At 45.8% G+C, this 23,618-nt stretch overlaps 1 protein-coding gene across 3 annotated transcripts in view; it reads right to left on the reverse strand.

The window, feature by feature from the left end:
• Nucleotides 1–16,918, reverse strand: part of LOC132390682 (metal transporter CNNM3) — a 36,326-nt gene extending 19,408 nt beyond the window's left edge. The window contains exons 1-4 of one of the 3 annotated variants that reach the window (XR_009510983.1): nucleotides 15,588–16,918; nucleotides 12,880–13,020; nucleotides 7,970–8,122; nucleotides 7,026–7,195 (exon numbers count right to left, since the gene is read on the reverse strand). Coding sequence is in view for 2 of the 3 variants with exons in the window: in XM_059963242.1 (XP_059819225.1) it covers nucleotides 7,026–7,195; nucleotides 7,970–8,122; nucleotides 12,880–13,020; nucleotides 15,588–16,881 (1,758 nt within the window). In the remaining variant the exon portion in view is untranslated. Of the gene's footprint in view, nucleotides 1–7,025; nucleotides 7,209–7,969; nucleotides 8,123–12,879; nucleotides 13,021–15,587 lie in introns of all 3 variants that reach the window. The other 2 variants (XM_059963248.1, XM_059963242.1) reach the window with 2 other exon arrangements.
• Nucleotides 16,919–23,618: the final 6,700 nt, after the last annotated feature.

Raw genomic sequence — 23,618 nt, forward strand, 5'->3', positions numbered from 1 at the left:
TTCAGAAGAACGAGGGGGAACCTCATTGAAACCTATCAAATGTTGAAAGACCTAGATAGAGTGGACATGAAGAGGATGTTTCTTATAGAGGGGAGTCTACGACCAGACAGCACAGCCTCACAAGAGAAGGACGTCCATTTAGAACAGAGAAAAGGAGGAATTTCTTTACCCAAATTGTGGGGAATCTGTGGAATTCATTGCCACAGATGGCTGTGGAGGCCAAGTCATTGTATATACTTAATGCTGAGGTTAGATCAGCCATGATAGAATGGCAGAGTAGACGCGATAGGCCAAGGGACCGAATTTTGATCCTAGGTCTTACAGTTGGTAATAGCATATTACGTGCACAGAGCATTCTGTACAAGAGGCCACGCACAAGAACGACACCACTTGTGATTTTAGACTGCAAGCCACAGAGCAATTAACAATTCCATAGAAACCTACAGCACAATACAGGCTTTTTGGCCCACAAAGCTGTGCCAAACATGTCCTTACCCTAGAACTACCTAGGCTTTACCCATAGCCCTCTATTTTTCTAAGCTCCATGTACATATCCAGGAGTCTCTTAAAAGACCCTATCGTAATCAGCCTCCACCACCGCCGCCGGCAGCCCATTCCACGTACTCACTACTCTCTGCATTAAAAAAAATTACTCCTGACATCTCCTCTGTATCTACTTCCAAGCACCTTAAAACTGTGCCCTCTCATGCTAGCCACTTCAGCCCTGGGGAAAAACCTCTGACTATCCATGATCAATGCCTCTCATTATCTCGTACACCTTTATCAGATCACCTCGCATCCTCCGTCACTCCAAGAAGAAAAAGCCAAGTTCACTCAACCTACTCTCGTGAGGCATGCTCCTCAATCCAGGCAACATCCTTGGAAATCTTCTCTGCACCCTTGCTATGGTTTCCACGTTCTTTCTGTAGCAAGGCGACCAGAATTGAGCACAGTACTCCAAGCCAGGTCTGACCAGGGCCCTACATAGCTGCAACATTACTTCTCGGCTCTTAAACTCAATCCCACGGTTGAAGAAGGCCAATGCACTGTATGCCTTCTTAACTGGAGTCAACCTGCGCAGCAGCTTTGAGTGTCCTATGGACTCAGACCCCAAGATCCCTCTGATCCTCCACACTGCCAAGAGTCTTACCATTAATGCTATATTCTGTCATCATATTTGACTTACCAAAATGAACCACCTCACACTTATCAGGGTTGAACTCCATCTGCCACTTTTCAGCCCAGTTTTGCATCCAATCGATGTCCCACTGTAACTTCTGACAGCCCTCCACACTATCCACAACACCCCCAACCTTTGTACCATCAGCAAATTTACCAACCCATCCCTCCACTTCCTCACCCAGGTCATTTATAAAAGAGTAGGGGTCCCAGAACAGATCCCTGAGGCACACAACTGGTCACCGACCTCCATGCAGAATATGTGGGCAAGTCAGTTCTGGATCCACAAAGCAATATCCCCTTGGATCCCATGCCTCCTTACTTTCTCAATAAGATCATCTCATCTTTTGACTGGGAATGGTATTCTTACTTTTAACATTCACTTCAAGCTATTACATTGATTTTCACACTTGTATTCACAATCATACTTTACATTTCTTTCACACTAGACTTCTTATATTCTTCAAAAAGTCAAAGTCAAGTGGCTTTTATTGTCATTTTGACCATAACTGCTGGTACAGTACATAGTAAAAACGAGACAACATTTTTCAGGATCATGGTGCTAAATGAACAATACAAAAACTACAGGTAGCCCCCGAGTTACGAACATCTGACTTACAGACAACTCGTATTTATGAATCGGGGAAAGAGAACGCCATCCGCCATTTTAAGTCATTGCCATTGACACTTGTTGAGTGTTTAACTTTGTATTTGGCTTAAAATTTTCACCCTGACCCCGCTCCACCCCCCCCACCTCCGTTCCGGTTGGCTGGTGGCGCAGTAAGATCAGCGCCGGGGTTCCCAAGTTCGACCCAGTGACAGACCGCTCCCGCGCCAGGTTGATGTCGATCCAGACACTCCCGTACCATCCGTGCTGGGTTGATGTCTAGCTCACAACTCAACCTAGTTAAAAAAAAACATTGCCACCTCCAGTTTAAATTCCCACGCGGAATATTGTGGAGGATCAAATACCCAAACCCAGCACAGCCCCCACTTGTCCCATTTAGCCTGTCTCAGTGCGGTGGTCCTTAGGACCCAGCGGACCTCGGGAGCCGGCACAGCTCAGGACCCACCGCCCGCAGTGTTTCTGTTCCATTGACGGGAAGCGATCGTGATTGAAACTAAAGTGGAAATAATAAAGCATTTGGAAAGAGGTGAAATGCCATTGGTCATTGGAAAAGCGTTAGACTACAATCGGTCAACGTTCGGAACAATTTTAAAGGATAATGGATAAAGTGAGAATAATGGAGTGTGTGAAAGGCCCTGCCCCGATGAAAGCTACAATTATTACTAAGCAACACAGTGATTTAATTATTGGAATACATACATTTCTTAAGAGTTTTATATGCATAGAAAGGTAAAATATATACTATGACAAACGGACACTAAATATTACGTACCAACGTACTTGTTCCAACTTATGTACAAATCCAACTTAAAGACTGACTCCGGAACGTAACTCGTACGTAACCCATGGACTGCCTGTACACTGAACTACATAAACCAACACAAAAACTACACTAGACTACAGACCCACCCAGGACTGCATAAAGTACACGGAACAGTGCAGGCACTACAATAAATAATAAACAAGACAATAGGCACAGCAGAGGTCAGTAGGTTGGTAGTCCGATGTTACATAAATAATCAGTTGCATGGCGGCACCTGGGATTCCATCCGTTTCTGTACTCACACCAAGTATTTCGTTTCCACAGATGTAGTCCAATTTAATGTCCATTGGAGAGCCAGCCGCCTAGGACTTGCTTTTCTCCTGACACGGACTCCTGCCCGCTCGCCTCGCTTCTGCTTCCTCGCACACCACTTACGCTGTCCCCACCTCCAGCCACCGGTATCAGGCGACTCCGAGGACTGCAGGCCTGATTCCCTCAGCAAGCGGACATTGGAGAGCAGAATGGACAGGAGGGCTGGCCAGCTGGCGCTTACTTTTTCCCTGGCACAGACTCCTGCCCGCTCGCCTCACTTCTGCTTCCTCGCACACCGCTTACGCTGTCCCCACCTCCGGCCACCAGCAGCAGGCGACTCCCAGGACTGCAGGCCTGATTCTGTCAGCAAGCTGAGGTCGCGTAATCTAACCAGCAGATTTTCATGAAGGTTCATTTTTGGGCAATCTCCGCAGTATCTGGCGATGGTAGATAGTCACTCTGTTATCCATTGCCCTAAAGCCTAATTGTGCCTTAAAATTAAATTAAAAAACTAAATTAAAGTAGCAGCAGATCTGAAAGGCCACTGCTGCCGCGTGCCGCGCCGCCTACTGGGACCCCAAGTCTCAGTATTTTTTGCAAGCTGTTCTTCCACACAAGAGCTGTGCCCAACCCTGCCTTTGTTCAGTAAGATTGCCATCCAAAAATCATGCCCGCTTATCTAAAGATTAAAGATTTTAAAAGACTAGCTTTACATGTCACATGTACATCGAAACATACAGTGAAATGCGTTGTTTGCGTCAAATCAGTGAGTATTGTGCTGGGCAGCCTGTAAATATCACCGCCATGATAGCATGCCCTCAGCTCATTAACCCTAACCTGTACATCTTTGCAATGCGGGGGGAAAACCCATGTGGTCATGGGGAGAAGGGACAAACTCCTGACAGGCAACAGCAGGAAATGAGGCCTGCTCAGTGATTCAATTTCACTCAGCCCAACAGTGAAATTGCTCCAAAAGCTACAGATTCACTTTCAACGACTCTACATTGCATGTTCTCAACACTTATTATTATTTTGATTTTTTTTCCTCTTTTTGCAGTTTGTTGCCCTTTGCACATTGGTTCTTTGCCCTTCTTTGTTGTATGCAGGTTTTCATTGACTTGAAGGTGTTTCTTTGTAGTTATTGTGAATGCCCATAAGAAAATGAACCTCAGGGTACTACTTAGTGACATATGTACTTCGCCAATAAATGTACCCTGACCTTCAAAAGGCATTAGAGTAACCGCTATGCTACTGTACCATTCTAACCTGAATCATACTGCATCTGTGCCTTCAGTAAGCCTAATTCTTTCATTCCATGTCCTGCCTTTCCTCACCCCTACAAAGTACATGCCAAACACAGCATAAATACAAGGTCTGCAGCTACACAAAGACCAGGAATGGAGGTCAGCTTCTTCTACATGATACTGTGCAAACTGACGAGCCACCTGCACCTCATTAACAATCATTGAAGAATGATCTAGAATAAAAACCCTGGCTACCTTTTCGGTTCTGGCACAGAGACACCCACAGTAAAATTTCTTATTACCTTCCTGTTAGATTATAAATACAATTTACCATAAGCCCATCGGACATACCAGCAGAAATAGGCCACATGGCCCATTGAGTCTGGTCTCCCATTCCATCATCGGTGATTTATTATCCATCTCAACCCCATTCTCCTGCCTTCTCCCTATAAACTTTGACACACTTACTATAAACTCTGCTTTAAATATATCCAATGATCTGGCCTCCACAGCCATCTGTAGCAATGAATGCCACTGATTCACCACTTTTTGGCTAAAATAAAAAAATTCCTCATCTCCATTCTAATAGGACATCTCATCTATTTTGAGGTTGTGTCCTCTGATACTAGACTCCCTCACTCTAGGAAACATCCTCTCTACATCCACTCGATCAAGGCCTTTCAATATTTGCTAAGTTTTAATGAGATCCCTTCTCTTTCTTCTAAACTCCAGTGAATACAGGCCCGAGCCATCAAACCCTTTCCTTCCCAAGATTATTCTCATGAACCTTCCCTAGACCCTCTCCAATGCCAGCACATCCTTTCTTAGATAAGGGGCCCAAAACTGCTCATAATACTCCATGTGTTGTTGACCAATGTCTTATAAAACCTCAGCATTACTTCCTTACTGTTATATTCTAGTCCTCTTGAAATGACAGCCTAGTAAGAGAATAGGGACAGAACCAGATCAGAGATTCAAAGTTCAAAATAAATGTTTAATCAAAGTACCTATATATCACATATATACCCTGAGATTCATCTTCTTCTGGGCATACATAATAAGTATAAAGAAACAAAATCAATGAAAAACTACACACAAAGACAAATACACATCCTATGCGCAAAATTGTGTAAATACTGAAAGAACATCAAAAAAATAGTAGGTAAACACAGTACTGTGCAAAACAATCTTAGGCACACGTAAAAGAATTTGTAAAGTGGTAATGTTTTCAAAAATAATTAAATGACTTTTTTCTAAATCAAAAACTTTACTATAACCAGTAAACAGTCAAAAAACTAAATTAAATCAATAATTGTTGTGATCACCCTTTGCCTTTAAAATCAATTCTCTTAGGTACACTGACAAGCAGATTTATAAGAAAATCAACTGGTAGGTTGTTCCAACATCTAGGAAAACTTGCCACAGTTCTCTTAGACATTGGCTGTCTCGCTTGCTTCTGTCTCTCCAGCTAATCCCAGACAGCCTTGATGACGTTGGGATCAGGGCTCTGTGGAGGCCACACCACCTGTCGCAGAATTCCTTTTCCTCTTTTTGCTGAAGACAGTTCTTTATGACCTTAGCTGTGTGCTTGGGGTCATTGTGCTGTTGCAGAATGAAGATCAGACACTGCCCTGACGGCATTGCACGGTGGATGAGTCTGCTTGAACTTCTCAGCATTGAGGATTCCATTACTTCTGACCAGATCACCAACTCCATTTGAAGATATTCCATTGTGCTTCACTGCTGGCTGCAGGCACTCATCCCTGTAGCGCTCTTTGGCTCTTCTATGGACAAACTGCCTCCTGCCTGAGTGAAAAATTTACATTTTTGACTCATCACACCAGAGCACTTGCTCCCATTGTTCGACATCCCAGTCCTTGGGTATTTGTGTGTCGGTGAGTCTCTTGGCTTTGTTTCCTCCTCAGAGGAGTGTATTTTTGGTAGGAACTCTTCCATGAAGACCACTTCTGACAAGCCTTCTCCCAGGGGTTTCTGCAAGTTCAGAGTTGACAGCAGTGCTAGACTTCTTCTAAACCAGAAGAGAGCAGTTTGATGCATCTCATCTGCTGCACCCAGATGGGTGACCACTGGGTTTCTGATCCTCAACCTTCCCCGTTTCTTTGTGCTTTTTCACAAGAGCTTGGACAGCACATCTTGAAACCCGTCTGCCACAAAATTTCTGCTTAGCAAAGACCTTGCTGATGCAGGATGACCACCTTGAGCCTCGTTGCTATGCTCACTCTTGCCATGGTGTAAAAATTGATGATTTGAAGGTTACAATGTCACATCTGCCACACCCTACCTTTTAGTTTGGTCCTCCACCCAGTTTGATTCTTTCAGTTTGGTTCATTTAACTCATTACATCATCCTGTTTGTTATCTTTGTTTAATCATGCACTGGGCTATGTACCTACAAGACAGTCAAGTTTCTATTTGAAAAGTGGTCTACTACTTAATATGCTTGTTTCTTTATTGTAATTTTTAAAAACAGCCTGTAACATTTAAATCTTTTGAAAATCTAAAAGTTATTCATTTCTCCTGACACACTAATGCAGGAGACAAAAAAATAAACACCTAGAGCATAATTTGTATTAAAAAATCTAAGGAGTCCAAAACATTTGCAGAGTACTGTAATTATTAATACTGAGAACGGGAGTTGCAGAGTCATTGAAAGTGAGTCCATAGTTTGTGGAATTAGACGGGACCACAGTGATGGGGTGAGTGATGTTATCCACTCTGCTTCAGAAGCCTCATGGTTGAGTGGTGATAACTGTTCCTGAACCTGGTGGTATGGCACGCAAGGCTTCTCGTGCCTTCACGTTATCACGTGGAAGCAATTTTGAAGGGATCTTGATGCTTCACTTTGCATTCAAGAGCAGAAAGCAGGAACTACTACCCACCTGAAGCACAAGAATGAAGTAGTCGACAGGCCGATTTCGTTGGTACAGGTAGTGCTCTGGTGCCAGTTTATCATTTTCATCAAACTTCACCTCCTGGTTGACACTGGGATGCTTGAGTAGATGAAAAAGAACTCGCTCAGAGACCTTTGAGGGGTTGAACAGCTCCACCTCTGCAAAGACAGCCTGCAGTCATTATAGCAGCAATTTCTAATTTAACGACTTTATACTGACACACATACACACACCTCCAGGCAGCTCTTGCCCTAGAAATATCGCTAAGCTCCTGTCAGTATCACAGATTTCATTAAATTCTGCTCAGGTATTCATTTGAGTGTATCTAACCAATCCAAGCCAAACAGGATCTAACTATTTCTCACAGATAAATTGGCTCAGGTTTACATTGGTACCTCACCCTTCCGACACAACAACGTCAGACCGATCTTGCCTCGGAAGTATCACCAGGCAACCCCGTCAGCACTGAGTATCGCTGGGCAATTCTGTCAATATTAAATGTTAAAATTCTGCTCAAGTATCTAATCAATCAAAGCCAAACGGGGGGTAAGTTGGGTCAGGTTTACATTCCAAATTCAGGGCAGGATAATTTAACCAATACTCACATGTCCCCCTGTTCTTGTCAATATTTGGCAATAAAATGTTTAAGGTTGCTACATTTATAGCAATGATATGGGAATGGAAATTAATCTTTGTACTGAAGACTGATTGATCAGTTTGGTCTTAATTTTGCATCTGAATAGACCTTTCACTGTTAGCACAGCATGAACTCCTTCCCAACCCAGAGTAAAAACCTGACTATGTGACAGCTTGCATGCTCCTCACGATCCATTCTTCACCCTCATATAATTCAATAAATACTGCATATTTTTTTTCAGATTTTTGGAAGCCAAAGAGGCTTTCCTCAGCTCCAAGAGTTAACTGCCCCCTACCTCTGGATAAGAAGCGCTGAGTTGCTAATAAAAGCTGAGGTGAAATCTTGACCTTTAGGTCGGTATCAGGCACCTTAAAAAAAGAAAAGTCTTCTTTCTTGCGCTCAATAAGAAAGTCAACTGGGGGAGGCTTTTTCTTCACTTTGATTTCTGCTGCAGAGGTAAAGAGAAAAAATGATTTAATCAATTACTATTATCTTCAAACCTTGACATCCTTTCTGTACTGAAAATCCTATCGGAGGATCTGCACAAGCAATACTTTTATGGAGCCCTGGCAGCAAGATACACTCAGTGGCCACTTTGTTAGGTACACTAGCTCGTTAATGCAAACATCTAATCAACCAATCATGTGGCAGCAACTCAATGCATAAAAGCATGCTGGCACTGGCAAGAAGTTCAGTTGTTCAGACCAAACATCAGAATAAGGAAGAAATGTGATCTAAGTGACTTTGACCATGGTTTGAGTATCCCAGAAACTGTGGATCTCCTGGGATTTTCATACACAAGTCTCTAGAACAGGGGTTCCCAACCCAGGGTCCAGGGACCCCCTGCTTAATGGTATTGGTCCACAAGATAAACAAGGTTGGGAACCCCTGCTCTAAAATTTACAATGGTGCGATCAACAAAAAATATCCAGTGAGCAGCAGACCTGTTAATGGGAGCAGTAAGAAGAGAACGGTCAGACTGGTTTAAGCTGACAGGAAGGTAACAGTAATTCAAATAACCACATGTTACAACAGTGGCATGCAGAAGAACATCTCGGAACACACAAAACATCAAACCTTGAAGGCTACAGCAGCAGACGACCACTCCAAGTCCCATCCCCGTACCTAATAAAATGACTACTGAGTGTATTATTCCACTTTACAGCAAAAACATCAGGAATAACAGCCAAGGCTGATTTCTGTCCCTCAAAGAAATGAGGCCAAATGAGAGAAAGTGCTGTGCACCATGACAGAATGGAAAAGTAGCGAACAGCTCTAACTGAGAGCAGTTGTAGGTTGTGTTCTTTGACAACCCCCCATGCCACAAGCACTCATCAACAATTGAAGAGCAGAAAGCTAGATATATTTCCACAGTATTTACAAAATCAGTGATTTCCACTAAAAAGACATCAGACACATAAAATCACCTCGTTTCTGTGTCTCACTCATCCCAATTTTGATTTATTAATGAACATTATCCCCAAGTTAAAAATCATTCAGCCTTGATGAATCAGTACTGCCACACAGGTGACTGCGAGCCATCGCCTTCTCAAGAGCGTTTAAGAATCAGAGTCATACAGTACAGAAGCTCAGGTTTTCCACGCCCAAGAATCTCATCCAATCTGGTCTCATTTGCCCACATCTGGCCCTTATTCCTTTAAGTCAAGTGTTTCCACCCTTTTTTAATGCCATGGGCCCCTGCCGTTAACCAAGGGGTCAGGGACCCCAGAATGGGAACCCCTGTTCATGTACCCATTCAAGAACCTTTAAAACTTTTATTTTAATGTACCTGCCTTAACCACTTCCTCTGGCAGCTTTTTCGATATACTGACCACTCTTTGGGTCAAAAAGTTGTCCCTCAGATTTGTAATACATCTTCACCCCTCCACCCCACTTTAAATGCATTTCCTCCAACTCTTCAGTTCACAGCCCTGGCAAACAGACTGTGCACATAAACTCAGTCCATACCTCTCATGATGTTATACACCTTGAAAAGATCACTCCTCCCTCTCCTATGTCCCACTTTAAAATATTGCTAACCACCTGCTCAGCTTCTCTCCGTACCTCAGTATCTCAAATCCTGGCAAAATCTCAACTGCACTCTTTCCAGTTTGATGGCATCTTTGCTAGAACAGGGTGCCAAAACCAGAACACAATACTCCAAGCGTGGCCATTTACAACTGCAACCTAACCAAACACAACCTAAATTATTTGCCCCTATGGCCCCTACGGGCGCCTTTCACTGGGAGCGTCCTACTCAGCCTCGCTTCGCAAAGTACAATACCGTAATACAGGATAAAAGTTTTATCATACCATATGATACAGGAGCAGAGTTAGGCCATTAGGCCCATTGTGTCTCTTCCAATATTTCATCATGGCTGATCCATTTCCCCTCTCAACCCCGATCTCCTGCATTCTCCCTGAATCCTTTCACGCCCTGACTAATCGAGAATCTATCATACTCTGCCTTAAATACACCCAATGATTTGGCCTCCACAGCCGCCTTGGCAACAAATTCCATAGATTCACCATTCTCTGGCTAAAGAAATTCCTCCCTCATCTCTGTTCTACATGGATGTCTCTCTATTCTGAAGCTGTGTCCTCTGGTCTTACACTCCTCCACCACAGGAAGCATCCTCTCCACATCCACTCTATCATGGCCATTCAATATTCGATAAGTTTCAACTCATTCTTCTGAGTTCCAGTGAGTAAAGGCCCAGCGCCATCAAACGCTCCTCATATGGCAGGCCTTTGAATCCTAGAATTTTCGTGAACATGCTCTAAAACCTCTTCACTGACAGCATATCCTTTCTTAGATAAGGGTACCGAAACTGCCTCACCAGTGCCTTATAAAGCCTCAACATTACATCCCTGCTTTTATATTCTAGTCCTCTCGAAATGAACGGCAGCATTGCATTTGCCTTCCTCACCACCAACTCAACCTGCAAATTAACCTTTAGGGAGTCCTGCACGAGGACTCCCAAGTCCCTTGCACCTCATATTTTGAATTTTGTCTCCATTTAGAAGATAATCTATCATTTTTACACTTTTACTACACCCTTAGCTAAATTTGTTGAGAAATCTGGCTAATTATTACAGTGATGCATTTATTTAGTCACAGCAATATACAAGTAACACTACATCCCTTACCTAGAATATACTAGGTACTGTGAACTGGGTGCCCACAGGTTCATTAGCCTCATACTGTACAAAAAAAAATTGACAATATAAAAAATGATAAGCTCATCTTAAGGAACGTGCTAGATCAGGGGTTCCCAACCTGGAGTCCACAGACCCTTGCTTAATGGTAGTGGTCCGCGGCATAAAAAAGACTGGGAACCCCCCCCCCCCACCCCACCACCGCCCCCCGGGCCAGATGGAGAGCTACACTTTTGATTAAGTATGTGATTCCCATTTCCGTTGCCATGCATTTTAATTCCAATTCCCATTCTGATGTGTCGACCCATGGCCTCCTCTTGTGCCAAGATGAGGCCAGCTTCAGGGTGGAGGAGCAACACCTTTTATACCACCTGGGTACCCTGCAATCTGATAGGATGAATATCAATTTCTCCTTCTAATGAACAAAATTTCCCTTCCACCCCTCACCTTTCACTTTTCACCTGCCTATTACTCCACACCCCCCCCCCCCCCAAGGTCACCTCCTTCCCTTACTCCTACAGTCGGCTCCCCTCTCCTATCAGTTTCTTTCTTCTCTAGCCTTGACCTTTCCCACGTACCTAGCTTCACTTATCACTTTCCGACTAGCCCCTTTTCTCTCCCCCCTCAACCCTTTCATTCTGGCATCTCTCCCAGTCCTGAAGACAGATCTCAACCTGAAACATCAACTGCTTACTCTTTTCCACAGATGCCGCCTGACCTACTGAGTTCTTCCAGCATTTTGTGTGTGCTGCATTTTCCCATGCAGTCAAGAGTACAAGGTTCAGTTGTATACAACAGCTTCCAATAAACACAAAAGGAATTCGGAACAAAGTCTAACCTGGAATTATTAGAAAATGGAAGTCTTAACACGGAACAGAACATGAATGCATATGAAAGAAAATTTAAAAAAGTGAACAAGAAATGAAATATTTATTGATGGCTTAAGCAGGAAAATGACTTGCAGTTACAAATACTAGCACAGGTCCATCAGGCTCAATTGGGTCCTCATGTTAGAAAGGATGTACTGACATTGGAGAAGATTTGAAGGAGGTCCACAAAAATGATTCCAGGATTGAAAGGCTTGTCATATGAAGAGTGTTTAATGGCTCTGGGCTCGTACTCACTACAACACAGGAGAATGAGAGGATCTCATTGAAAACCATTGAAATGGTGAAAGGCCTCAATAGAGTGGATGTTTCCTATGGTGGGGGAGTCTAAGACTAGAGGACACAGCCTCAGTATAGAGGGACATCCATTTAGAATGGAGATGAAGGAGGAATTTCTTTAGCCAGAGTGAGATGAATCTGTTTAATTCATTGTCACAGCCAGCTGTGTTGGTCAAGTCATTGGGTATAATTAAAGCAAAGGTTGATAGATTCTTGATTAGTCAGGGCACAAAGATATGGGGAGAGGAGAGAAGGCAGAAGGTTGGGGCTGAGAGGGAAATGGATCAGCTATGATGAAATGACAGAGCAGACCAGATGGGCCAAATGGCCTATCTGCTTCTATACCTTATGGTCTTATAAATAGATGCCACAATAAAAAAAATGTTTAGATCAATCTTTGTCAAGGAATGTCCCATTGGCTGTGAAAGGAGGAGGGTTGGGCGTGGGGCTAGCAACCCCATCCCATAAAATCCCAGTGCTACAGAAGTGCCAAAAGAAGTTCCAATTCCCTCATCCCTGGGAGAGGGAGGAGAAGGTGAGCTACATCTGAGATAACTTGAAAGACTAGCCCAGGACAGAGGACCCTGGCAAGCTGCTGTTGGCCTATGCCCCAGCAGGGGTTATGGGCTTAACTAAATAAGTTTAGATTAGACAGCATCTAGGGAAAGAGAACAGTTAGCATTTCAGTTGAGATGATTCAGGATTTGAAACATTAACTGTTTCTGTCTCTACAGATGCTTCCTGCCCTGAGAAAGTTTCCAGCAATTTCTGATTTTTTAACATTCTCCGTACCTGCAGACTTTTGATTTTTAGAGATGTTTGTAAGCCCGCTGTAGGTGGATTAACTGAAATACTTCAAACATTAATCTTTACAACTTACTATCATCTGACTCATCGAGGATTTCCGATTTGATGATTTCTTCGATTACGTCTCCAAGCGTCACTAAACCCATCACCTCATAGAAAGGATCACCGTCCCCCTCGTTGTTCACTTTCTGGACCATTGCCATGTGGGATTTGCCTCAGGACATGAAACAGAGGTAGAAAACTGTTATAAAACACGACAAAGGCAAAAACTATACGGCAAAATAACCAATTAGAGCGGGATCAACACAGAGAAAAGTTTTACTTCCTTCCTCTCGCTGTCTTAAATTTTCCTAATGAGATCTTCCAGTCTCTGATAAGTTGGTGATAGGTTCTGACCTTGTGTATTTTGTCAATATATATCCAGAGTGCAAACTTTGATGGAAGCATATTGCAACGCCTCTCACTTAAACTGGGAAACAGCTGCTAGTTGTTTTCTGAATAAAACTGCTGCAGCTACTCGGCAGGTCAGACAGCATCTGTGAAGGTAAAGGGATAGTCAACATTTCAGGTGAAAACCTCTGCCTCCAGTGATGTTGCCTGACCCACAAACCCCTCCAAAAGTTTGTTCGTTATACCAGAACCCAGCTTCTGCAGCTGTGTCCATAACAATTCAATTGCTTCCATACTAAGTTTTTTTTAAGTCACAAATTTCATAGAAATCACATTAATGAAGATGTTTGATGCCTTGAATGCGTGCCAGTTCTTCGAACCAATTGGCTCCAACTCCTACTCTTTCACACACATTTACCAATACTTCAGAAGTATTAACTTGATGAAAATTACTCTTGAATTTGCCTCTACAACACTATGGCATTGATTTCCAGATTACAATTCAGAGCAAAAGTTTTCACCTCCTTGTTTGTATAATTATATTTAAGACTGTATCTGCCTTTGCCATTCCTTTGGGTTCATCAGACGTGTGGAGATGGGGAGCTTGCTAAACGGGCAACAGCTCGCTCTCCACATTGAACTGCCCTGGCTTGCATATCCAGACAGCTAGGATGCAATATCCATGGTTGACTCTAATCAACGGAGGCCTAAGACACTCAGCCACTCCTTATTTATTTTGATCATTAGTTTTTACATTTAAGGCCTTATACGCTTTGTTCTTCAGCATATTGTAGCTCTTCTTGCCTCTTTGCAAAGTTAAGCTCCCTCATTGCTGGAACTATTCTAAAAAATAGCCTGTCTCAGACCAAAGCTCTAGAGACTTGTAAAGTGCAAGGGGCAATAATCCAACTGAGACAAAAATCAATGAGTTACCTCAAAGATGAACAAACAGTTGACTGTTTATTCATTTCCATGGATGCTGCCCGATCTGCAGAGTTCCACCAGCATGTTAGGAGTGTTGGTTTGGACTTCCAGCATATGCAGAATCTCATGTTTAAGATTCACATCACAGATGCTTTTATTTACAATTTCCTACGAAGAATTCAGCACCATGACAAGGGTACTTTCTAAGTTAATAAAAACACAAAACGCTGGCAGAACTCAGCGCCCAGACAGCATCTATGGGAGGAGGTCTGGCCTGCTGAGTTCTGCCAGCATTTTGTGTTTTTATTTATTTTCAGTATCTGCAGATTCACTCGCGGTACTTTCTAAGTTCCTTTTCCCACCCAGACACAATTTTTTAAAGCTTACTGAAATGCCTGGTTTGCACACTGCTGTTCACAGCATCTCTTATTTTTGATTGAACTGAGTCAGAGTGTCCAAGTGTTCATTTCTAAATGGAATTCATCACATTGTATTGCCAGCAATTCTTAAAAGACACAAAGCAAATTCACTGTCAACCACATTCAAGTTCTTGGTAGCAACTGGAGATCTGACCATCCTAGAATATGCTGTGAACATTCAATGAAGTAACATTCTCACACTGGAGCAGACCACAAGTAAGCCTCTGATTAAAATAGATTCAGGTCTTTTGAAAGGGGAAGTCAAAACAACTTCACAATTTAAACAGAAACATTAGATACTAACCACTTTGTCCATATACACAATTTAAAATGCATATGAGAAGTGGGTTTACTACTTGGGGACGTTAACGATGTAATGCTGAGGTTTTATAAGGTCGCATGAGTACTGAGAGCAGTTTTGGGTCCCTTATCCCAAAGGACGTGCTGGCATGTCCAGGGAGATTCACGAGAATGACCTTGGGAATGAAAGGGTTAATGTACAAGGAACCTTTGATGGCTGTGCACTGGTTCTTGCCAGGGCTTAGAAGAATGGGGGTGGTAGGGGTCTTATCGAAACCGATCAAAAAATTGGGAGACCTAGATGCAGTGGACATGTGTGGACCAGATAGTGGGGGAGCCAGGACCAAAGGACACAGCCTCTGAATACGAGCACATCCCTTTAGCCAGAGGGTGGTGAACCTGCAGAATTCATTGTCAGACAGGTATGGAGGCTAAGCCATTGGGTATATTTCAAGCAGAGGTCAAAGGTTACGGGAAGGATTCAGGAGAACGTGGTTAAGAGGGATATAAATCAAATGGTGTAGCAGACACAATGGGCCAAATGGCCTAATTCTGCTCGAATGCAAGTTACCAAACACTGAATATGGAACAGATCTCAGATCATTTTGAAACTCTTAAGCACTTAATAAGTTATTGGCTCTGTACTGATACTGGATTTTAATAATGAACCAAGATATTGTAATTCATGTCATTGTGGGAAACTCCTCCTTAGCGGAAGAATTTGTCCCCTACCATCATAAATATTCACCTTTCTTAAACTCATCCAGGACCGCATCCAACTTGGTGTCATTAAACACAAAATGCAGAGGGTGGTTGTAGAATTTGGTGATTGTGTTCAAAGGCGTGCAGTCCTCAGGATCCACCATTGCCAGATCCTTCACATATACTATGTCTACAATGTTGGATCTCTCCTCTTCATACACCGGGATTCGAGTGTGTCCACACTGCATGATCTCAGACATGGTATTGAAATCCAGCACGGCCTCTGCACTCAACATGAAACAATCTTTCAGATTGGTCATGATGTCCTCCACCACCTTGGTCCTCAAAGCTCCTCGACTGAACTCCTCCTTGACAAACTCCCTGTAGGGGTCACTGGACCTCAGCATGTCCAGAATCTTTTCCCGGATGTAGCAGGTGCTGATATCCTGGCACAGGGCCAAGTCGAGCACCAGGGCAACAGGCAAGGAGATGGGCAAGGTGATGATTATGAAAAAGCAAGTCAGCCAGGTGGTCCTAGAGGCGATGGCAAAGCCATATCGCGAGCAGATGGTATAGGGAAGGATCTCACAAAGCAGGAACATCAGAGCTGCACAGACAAATACAGCAGGCAGGATGGCATCGAAGGCCCGGTAAAATAAGACACCCAGGGCCGAGTTGGCTAAGACACTGCCTAGGACCAGGGAAGAGAGAACCAAATTGCCTCTTTTCCTGATGGGCTCCAGGGACTTTGCGCTTTTCTTCTCCCTCTCGGACCCGTAGTGGCGGATGATGTGCAACTCCAGAGGGTCCAGCCACAGGACGCTGAGGTGAAGCAGGTTAAAGAGAGCCGAGCAGAAGAGCAGGAGTACCAGAAGCAGGATCTGACCCCACACAGCCAGAACCTCCGCGCCGACCTGCGGCTGGATCTCCAGCGGCGTCTTCCAGTCCCCGAGGGCCGTCCACAGACCTCCTGAGCCCTGGGCACACAGGTAATACACACCGGCGGCGCTGGTCTGGCCGGTCTGTACGCTGACCAGCACCGAGCCGTTGGCCGGCCTCTCCTCATCCGGCAGCCCCAGCCAGCTCTTCTCCAGGCTGCTGTTGTTGCAGGTGAGGCCGCGGCTGAAGCCCAGCCAAGGCCACACGGCCCGCCTGAGGTTCGATCCGAAGACCCTCAAGTCGAAGCGGGCCCCGGGTCTCGCTTTGATAACTCCGGCTTCCAGGTACACGTGTCCGACGCCGCTCTCCAGCCTGACCCCGTGGACCTTGGGCTCCCTTGAGCCTGCCACCGAGCTCCACAGGGCGCCCAGTACCAGCAGGCTCCGCAGTCCCGGCGCCATCTTGAGGCTGCCCACCTCCGAGTCACATGACTCCGAGCCGCATGCCACCGAACCTGCTCGGAGATTACGTCCCGCCCAGGCATCGCAATGACAACACAACCATCGAATTGCAAACAGGGCTCGCCGCGACAAGCCAATCGGATTGAAGGGATGGGGACCCACCGATTCAAGTGCGGTTGAGAGCGCGCGGTAAACACCGTACAATGCTGTCGCTCTTAAAGGGGAAAACTTGTGCGGGGGGTCGTTGAACTGATTGTTTCTTTCCATGAAGGGGAAACGTTGCATTAATGCACAGCGTTTTTATCAGTCGCATTCAGGTTAACCTCCGTACAAATTAACCCGACGATTCCCATTTGCCCGAAGCCATTCCATTTACCCTTTGAAGTTGCATTCCAAACATTTTCTATTGTGCAACTATTCAGCCCGGTTCATAGGAAGCATTTTCATTTGCACAGAAAGGGGACAGCTGTCTTAGGTGTCAACATCGACCTAACATCCTACTTTCTACAAAATCCTCTAAAAGGTAGTGGATTCGACCCAGCACATCACAAACTACTGAGCAAGAAACATCGACATGAAACGCTGTGGTAGAGAACAGCATCAGGGACTCCCACCCCCCAGGATATGCGCTCTTCTCGCTGCTGCCATCAGGAAGAAGCACACGGGAGCCACAGGACTCACACCACCAGGTTCAGGAACAGTTATTACCCCTCAACCACCAGGTCCCACACCACAGGGTTCAGGAACAGTTATTACCCCTCAACCACCAGGTCCCACACCACAGGGTTCAGGAACAGTTATTACCCCTCAACCATCACGTCCCACACCACAGGGTTCAGGAACAGTTATTACCCCTCAACCACCAGGTCCAACACCACCAGGTTCAGGAACAGTTATTACCCCTCAACCACCAGGTCCAACACCACCAGGTTCAGGAACAGTTATTATCCCTCAGCCATCAGGCTCTTGGGGGATAACTTCTATATTATGTATCGCATTGAACTGCTGCTGCTGCTGCTAAATTAACAAATTTCACGACACGTGCCGGTGATAATAAACCTGATTCTGATCAACACTCAATTTCACTTGCCCCATCACTGAAATGTTGCCACAACCAGGGGAGTAACTTACAAGGGCTCTTCACATCATGTTCCCAATATTTATTGCTTATTTGTTTTTATTATTTCTTTATTTTTTTGCACTTGTTGTTTGTTGCCTTCTGCACTTTGATTGAAGGCCCAAGTTGGGCAGTCTTTCATTGATTCTGTAACGGTAATTATTCTGCAGTATGCCACTGGAAAACACATCTCAGGATTGTATACAGTGATACATACATATTTTGAAAATAAATTTACTTTGAACATTGAATTAAGCTGGAACAAGAACAGAAAAGGTTCATAAAAATGCTGCAGACCTGAGAGTTTAAGTTATAAATAGATTGGGATTTTTTTTAAATTGATTAGAGGCGGCTAAGGGGTAACATTATAAAAATATCAAAAGTCTTGATAGGAGGTGGTTAAAGTCGCAGCGTCATCATCATTTTTATGTACTGTGTCGTATGACATGGGCGATCATTGTCCATGACCATGATTTCTACTACAGTGGTTGGCCATTGGCTTTTTCTGGGCAGTGTCTTGATCAGACAGATGACCCCAGCCATTATCAATACCCTGTTCAGAGTCTGTCTACCTGGCATCAGCGGTCGCATAACCAGTACTTGTGATCTGCACCACCTGCTCCCATGGCTTCATGTGACCCCGACTGAGGGGTTGGGGGGGGGGGGCTAAGTAGGTGCTACACCTTGCCCAAGAGTGACCTGCAGGCTAGTGGAGGGAACACGTCCTTTGGTGGAGGCATAACTCCACCCTGGCACCCATAATTTGGGCACACCCTCTAATTTTTTCCACCCTCGTCCTTGAATATACTTGATCAGGCCTTGGGGATTTTTATTTGCCTTAAGATTGTCAGCACTCCTCTCTCTTTTGTAATATGGATATGTTTCAATTTTTCAGTATTCATTTCCCTTAACTCCTTTGTTTCCATGATAAATACAAATGAGAAATAGCCATTTAAAACTTTACCCATCTCCTGTGACTCTACATGTATTCAAACACATTTCAAGGGACTTATTCTTTGCCTAGTTACCATTTTGCTCTTAATAGCAGTTAGTGAAATCACTTTACCGCGCCGGTGGCTTCAATCAGATTCAATCCCCGTCTATAAGGAGCTTGTATGTGCTCCCCATGACTGTGTGTGTTTCCTCCCACATTCCAAACATGTACAGTTAGGGTTAGTAAGTTGTGGGCAGGCTATGTTGGCACCGGATGTGGGGCAACCCTTGCCAGCTGCCCCCAGCACAATCCTTGCTGATTCGATTTGACGCAAATGATACATTTCATTGCACATTTCCATGTACACGTGACAAGTAGAGCTCATAATTTAATCTGTATCTTTAACGTTCATAGAACACCGTTAGATTCATGTTACTGAGCCATCTCCTGTAGATACAGAATCACCCACATTTATACTAAGAACTTAGTCCAAGCGCGAGTCATTGGCAAGTATGAAAGTGCTCTAAGGGGTAAAACAAAGGTTGGGAAAGGCTTGGTCACAACATTTGAATAGCTGGTTGGTAGGTGTGAGCACTTCTGGCAACAGCAAGAGCAATTTAAGAACAGAGTTTGGAGTTTATGTTGTAAATGTTCTGGAACTCAATGGGTTTACCTGCTCTTTGCTTAGCACTGTGTACAGAATCACTGCCTTATTTAATGAAGAACTTTTCAAGTGTTTCGGATATTAAAGTCAAGCAAAGCATGCTGTTCCCATTTGCAGGAACTTGCGATTTTTAAAATTCTTGGACAACAGAATGGAGGTAGTACAAATAGCTACAAGAAAACTGGTGGCTAGCTGATACCAGCAGCAATCGGATCAGTGAGAAACAACTTGGATCTCACAGTAGAAGGAATGTCCGACAGCATGAACATTGATTTCTCTGATTTCCGTTCATTTCTCCCCCTTCCCCATGCTTGCTCCCCTCTTACCCTTTCTTTCTTATCTGCCCGTCATATCTCTCTGGTCTCCCTCCTCCTTCCCCTTCTCCCATGTCCACTGTCCCCTCCTAACAGATTCTTTCTTCTCTGGCCCTTTACCACTTCCACCCAACCTGGACACCTATCACCTCCCAGCTTCTCACTTCACCCCCCTCACCCACCTGGACTCACCCATCACCTCCCAGCTTCTCACTTCATCTCCCCCCCCCCACCTGGACTCAACTATCACCTCCCAGCTTCTCACTTCATCCCCCCTGGACTCACCCATCACCTCCCAGCTTCTCACTTCATCCCCCCTCCACCCACCTGGACTCGCCCATCACCTCCCAGCTTCTCACTTCATCCCCCCCCCCACCCACCTGGACTCACCTATCACCTCCCAGCTTCTCACTTCATCCCCCCCCCCCACCCACCCACCTGGACTCACCTATCACCTCCCAGCTTCTCACTTCACCCCCCCTCACCCACCTGGACTCACCTATCACCTCCCAGCTTCTCACTTCACCCCCCCCCCACATACCTGGACAGCTATCACCTCCCAGCTTCTCACTTCATCCCCCCCCCACCCACCCACCTGGACTCACCCATCACCTCCCAGCTTCTCACTTCATCCCCCCTCCACCCACCTGGACTCGCCCATCACCTCCCAGCTTCTCACTTCATCCCCCCCCCCACCCACCTGGACTCACCTATCACCTCCCAGCTTCTCACTTCATCCCCCCCCACCCACCTGGACTCACCTATCACCTCCCAGCTTCTCACTTCATCCCCCCCACCCACCTGGACTCACCTATCACCTCCCAGCTTCTCACTTCATCCCCCCCACCCACCTGGACTCACCCATCACCTCCCAGCTTCTCACTTCATCCCCCCTCCACCCACCTGGACTCGCCCATCACCTCCCAGCTTCTCACTTCATCCCCCCCCCCCACCCACCTGGACTCACCTATCACCTCCCAGCTTCTCACTTCATCCCCCCCCCCACCCACCCACCTGGACTCACCTATCACCTCCCAGCTTCTCACTTCATCCCCCCCCCCACCCACCCACCTGGACTCACCTATCACCTCCCAGCTTCTCACTTCACCCCCCCTCACCCACCTGGACTCACCTATCACCTCCCAGCTTCTCACTTCACCCCCCCCCCCACATACCTGGACAGCTATCACCTCCCAGCTTCTCACTTCATCCCCCCCCCACCCACCCACCTGGACTCACCCATCACCTCCCAGCTTCTCACTTCATCCCCCCTCCACCCACCTGGACTCGCCCATCACCTCCCAGCTTCTCACTTCATCCCCCCCCCACCCACCTGGACTCACCTATCACCTCCCAGCTTCTCACTTCACCCCCCCCCCACATACCTGGACTCAGCTATCACCTCCCAGCTTCTCACTTCACCCCTCCTCACCCACCTAGACTCACCTATCACCTCCCAGCTTCTCACTTCACCCCTCCTCACCCACCTAGACTCACCTATCACCTCCCAGCTTCTCACTTCATCCCCCCCCCCACATACCTGGACTCAGCTATCACCTCCCAGCTTCTCACTTCACCCCTCCTCACCCACCTAGACTCACCTATCACCTCCCAGCTTCTCACTTCACCCCCCCCCCCACCACATACCTGGACTCAGCTATCACCTCCCAGCTTCTCACTTCACCCCCCTCACCCACCTGGACACCTATCACCTCCCAAGCTTCTCACTTCACCCCCCTCACCCACCTGGACTCACCTATCACCTCCCAGCTTCTCACTTCATCCCCCCACCCACCCACCTGGACTCACCCATCACCTCCCAGCTTCTCACTTCATCCCCCCCACCCACCTGGACTCACCTATCACCTCCCAGCTTCTCACTTCATCCCCCCCACCCACCTGGACTCACCCATCACCTCCCAGCTTCTCACTTCATCCCCCCCCCCCACCCACCTGGACTCACCCATCACCTCCCAGCTTCTCACTTCACCCCGCCCCACCCACCTGGACTCACCCATCACCTCCCAGCTTCTCACTTCACCCCGCCCCACCCACCTGGACTCACCCATTACCTCCCAGCTTCTCACTTCAGCCCCCCTCCCACCTTCCGTTCCAGTCCCAATGATGGGCTTTGGCCCTGAAATGTATACCTCTCGTCAGATATAGTAACACACACAATTTACTGGAGAAACTCAGCAGGCCAGGCAGCATCTGTGGAAAAGTGTAAACAGTCAACATTCAGGCCAAACCCTTCATCAGGATTGGAGAAAAGGGATTAGACATCAAAGTAAGCAGATGGGGGGAGGAGGAGAAGCAGTACAAGGTGGTAGGTGAAACTGGGAGAGGGGAAGAAGTGAATATCAGCAACCACTTCGTACTTCTTTCCCCATCTTATCTTTTTTCCCAGTCCTGCTGAAGGGTCTCAGCCCGAAACTCCGACTACTGTATTTACACCTTTCCACGTACGCTGCCTGGCCTGCTGAGTTCCTCCAGCATTTTTGTGTGCATTATTTTGATTTTCAGCATCTGTAGATTTTCTCGTTTGGGATTTCCTCTCCATAGATGCTGCCTGGTCTGCTGAGTCCCTCCAGCATATTATGTATTGTTATAAGGAAAAAAAAATCAATGGGTGTGTACAATTCTCCGCAAGTCCCGTCGTCACCCTGAGTTGGACCACCTACTTACATTCCATCAGGTCTAACAGATGAATATTAATCACTGTAATGGTTTCAATTATCTGACAGATTACTTCACCCCAGCTACTGACCCCACGCCTCTTCTCTAGGATTTCTTTTTACCCATTCTATGTCTGTGAAAGTGGACACAAGGTCATAATGATGGGCTGAGAGCCTAGAATTTGGGGTCCCATCATCAAATAGTCTAGAGGGTTACCAAAGATCAAAGGTCAACTGGAAACCTAAAGGCCAAAGACCCGTCATGGACTGTATGTTTCGATGTACGCTCGATAAATAAATTGTACATCTAAATCTGAATATGTGTGGGCAGAAGAATGATAAGCAGGGTTCTGCAGGTGCTGGAAATCCAGAGCAACACACACAAAAATGCTGGAGCAACTCAGCAGGTAGCATCTATGGAGAGGAATAAACAGTTGACGTTTTGGGCTGAGACCCTTCATCAGGACCCAAAAGGAAGAGGGCAGAGCAGAATAAGGGGGATGGGGGGGGTTGAAGTACAAGCTGCCAGGTGATAGGTGAGACCACATGAGGGTGAGTGGCTGAGGGGAGAACGGTAAAAAGTGAGTACAATAGGAGACAGGGTGCTTGGCACCACTTACCAGCCTCTCGCTCCCCAGCCTTTGAGTGATCCTTCTCCCTCTCTCGATGCTAGCAGAGCAAGGTTTCATCGATGTGGATTAATAACTTGAACTCTAATTCCGGTTTTATTATGTTTTCTGGGGGGTTTTTCTGTTACTGATTTTAGGTGATTTTTGAACTGGGGGGGCGGCCTGCAGCTAACGAGCACGGAGCTGAACTGAACATGCCTTTTCATTTTGTTTTCCCTCATTTTTGTTGTTGCCATTTGCACATTTTTTGGTGCACGGGGGGGGGGGGGGGGGGGGGGGGGAGTTTGTTTATCTTTCTTTGAATGAGCTTCTTTGTTCCATGACTGCCTGTGGGAAAGACTAATTTCAGTTGTACTTTGGGATAGTAAGTGTACTTTGAATGAAGACCAGAACAATACAACATC

This window comes from Hypanus sabinus, chromosome 1 (assembly GCF_030144855.1).
Source record: "Hypanus sabinus isolate sHypSab1 chromosome 1, sHypSab1.hap1, whole genome shotgun sequence".
Taxonomy (NCBI): Eukaryota; Metazoa; Chordata; class Chondrichthyes; order Myliobatiformes; family Dasyatidae; genus Hypanus; species Hypanus sabinus.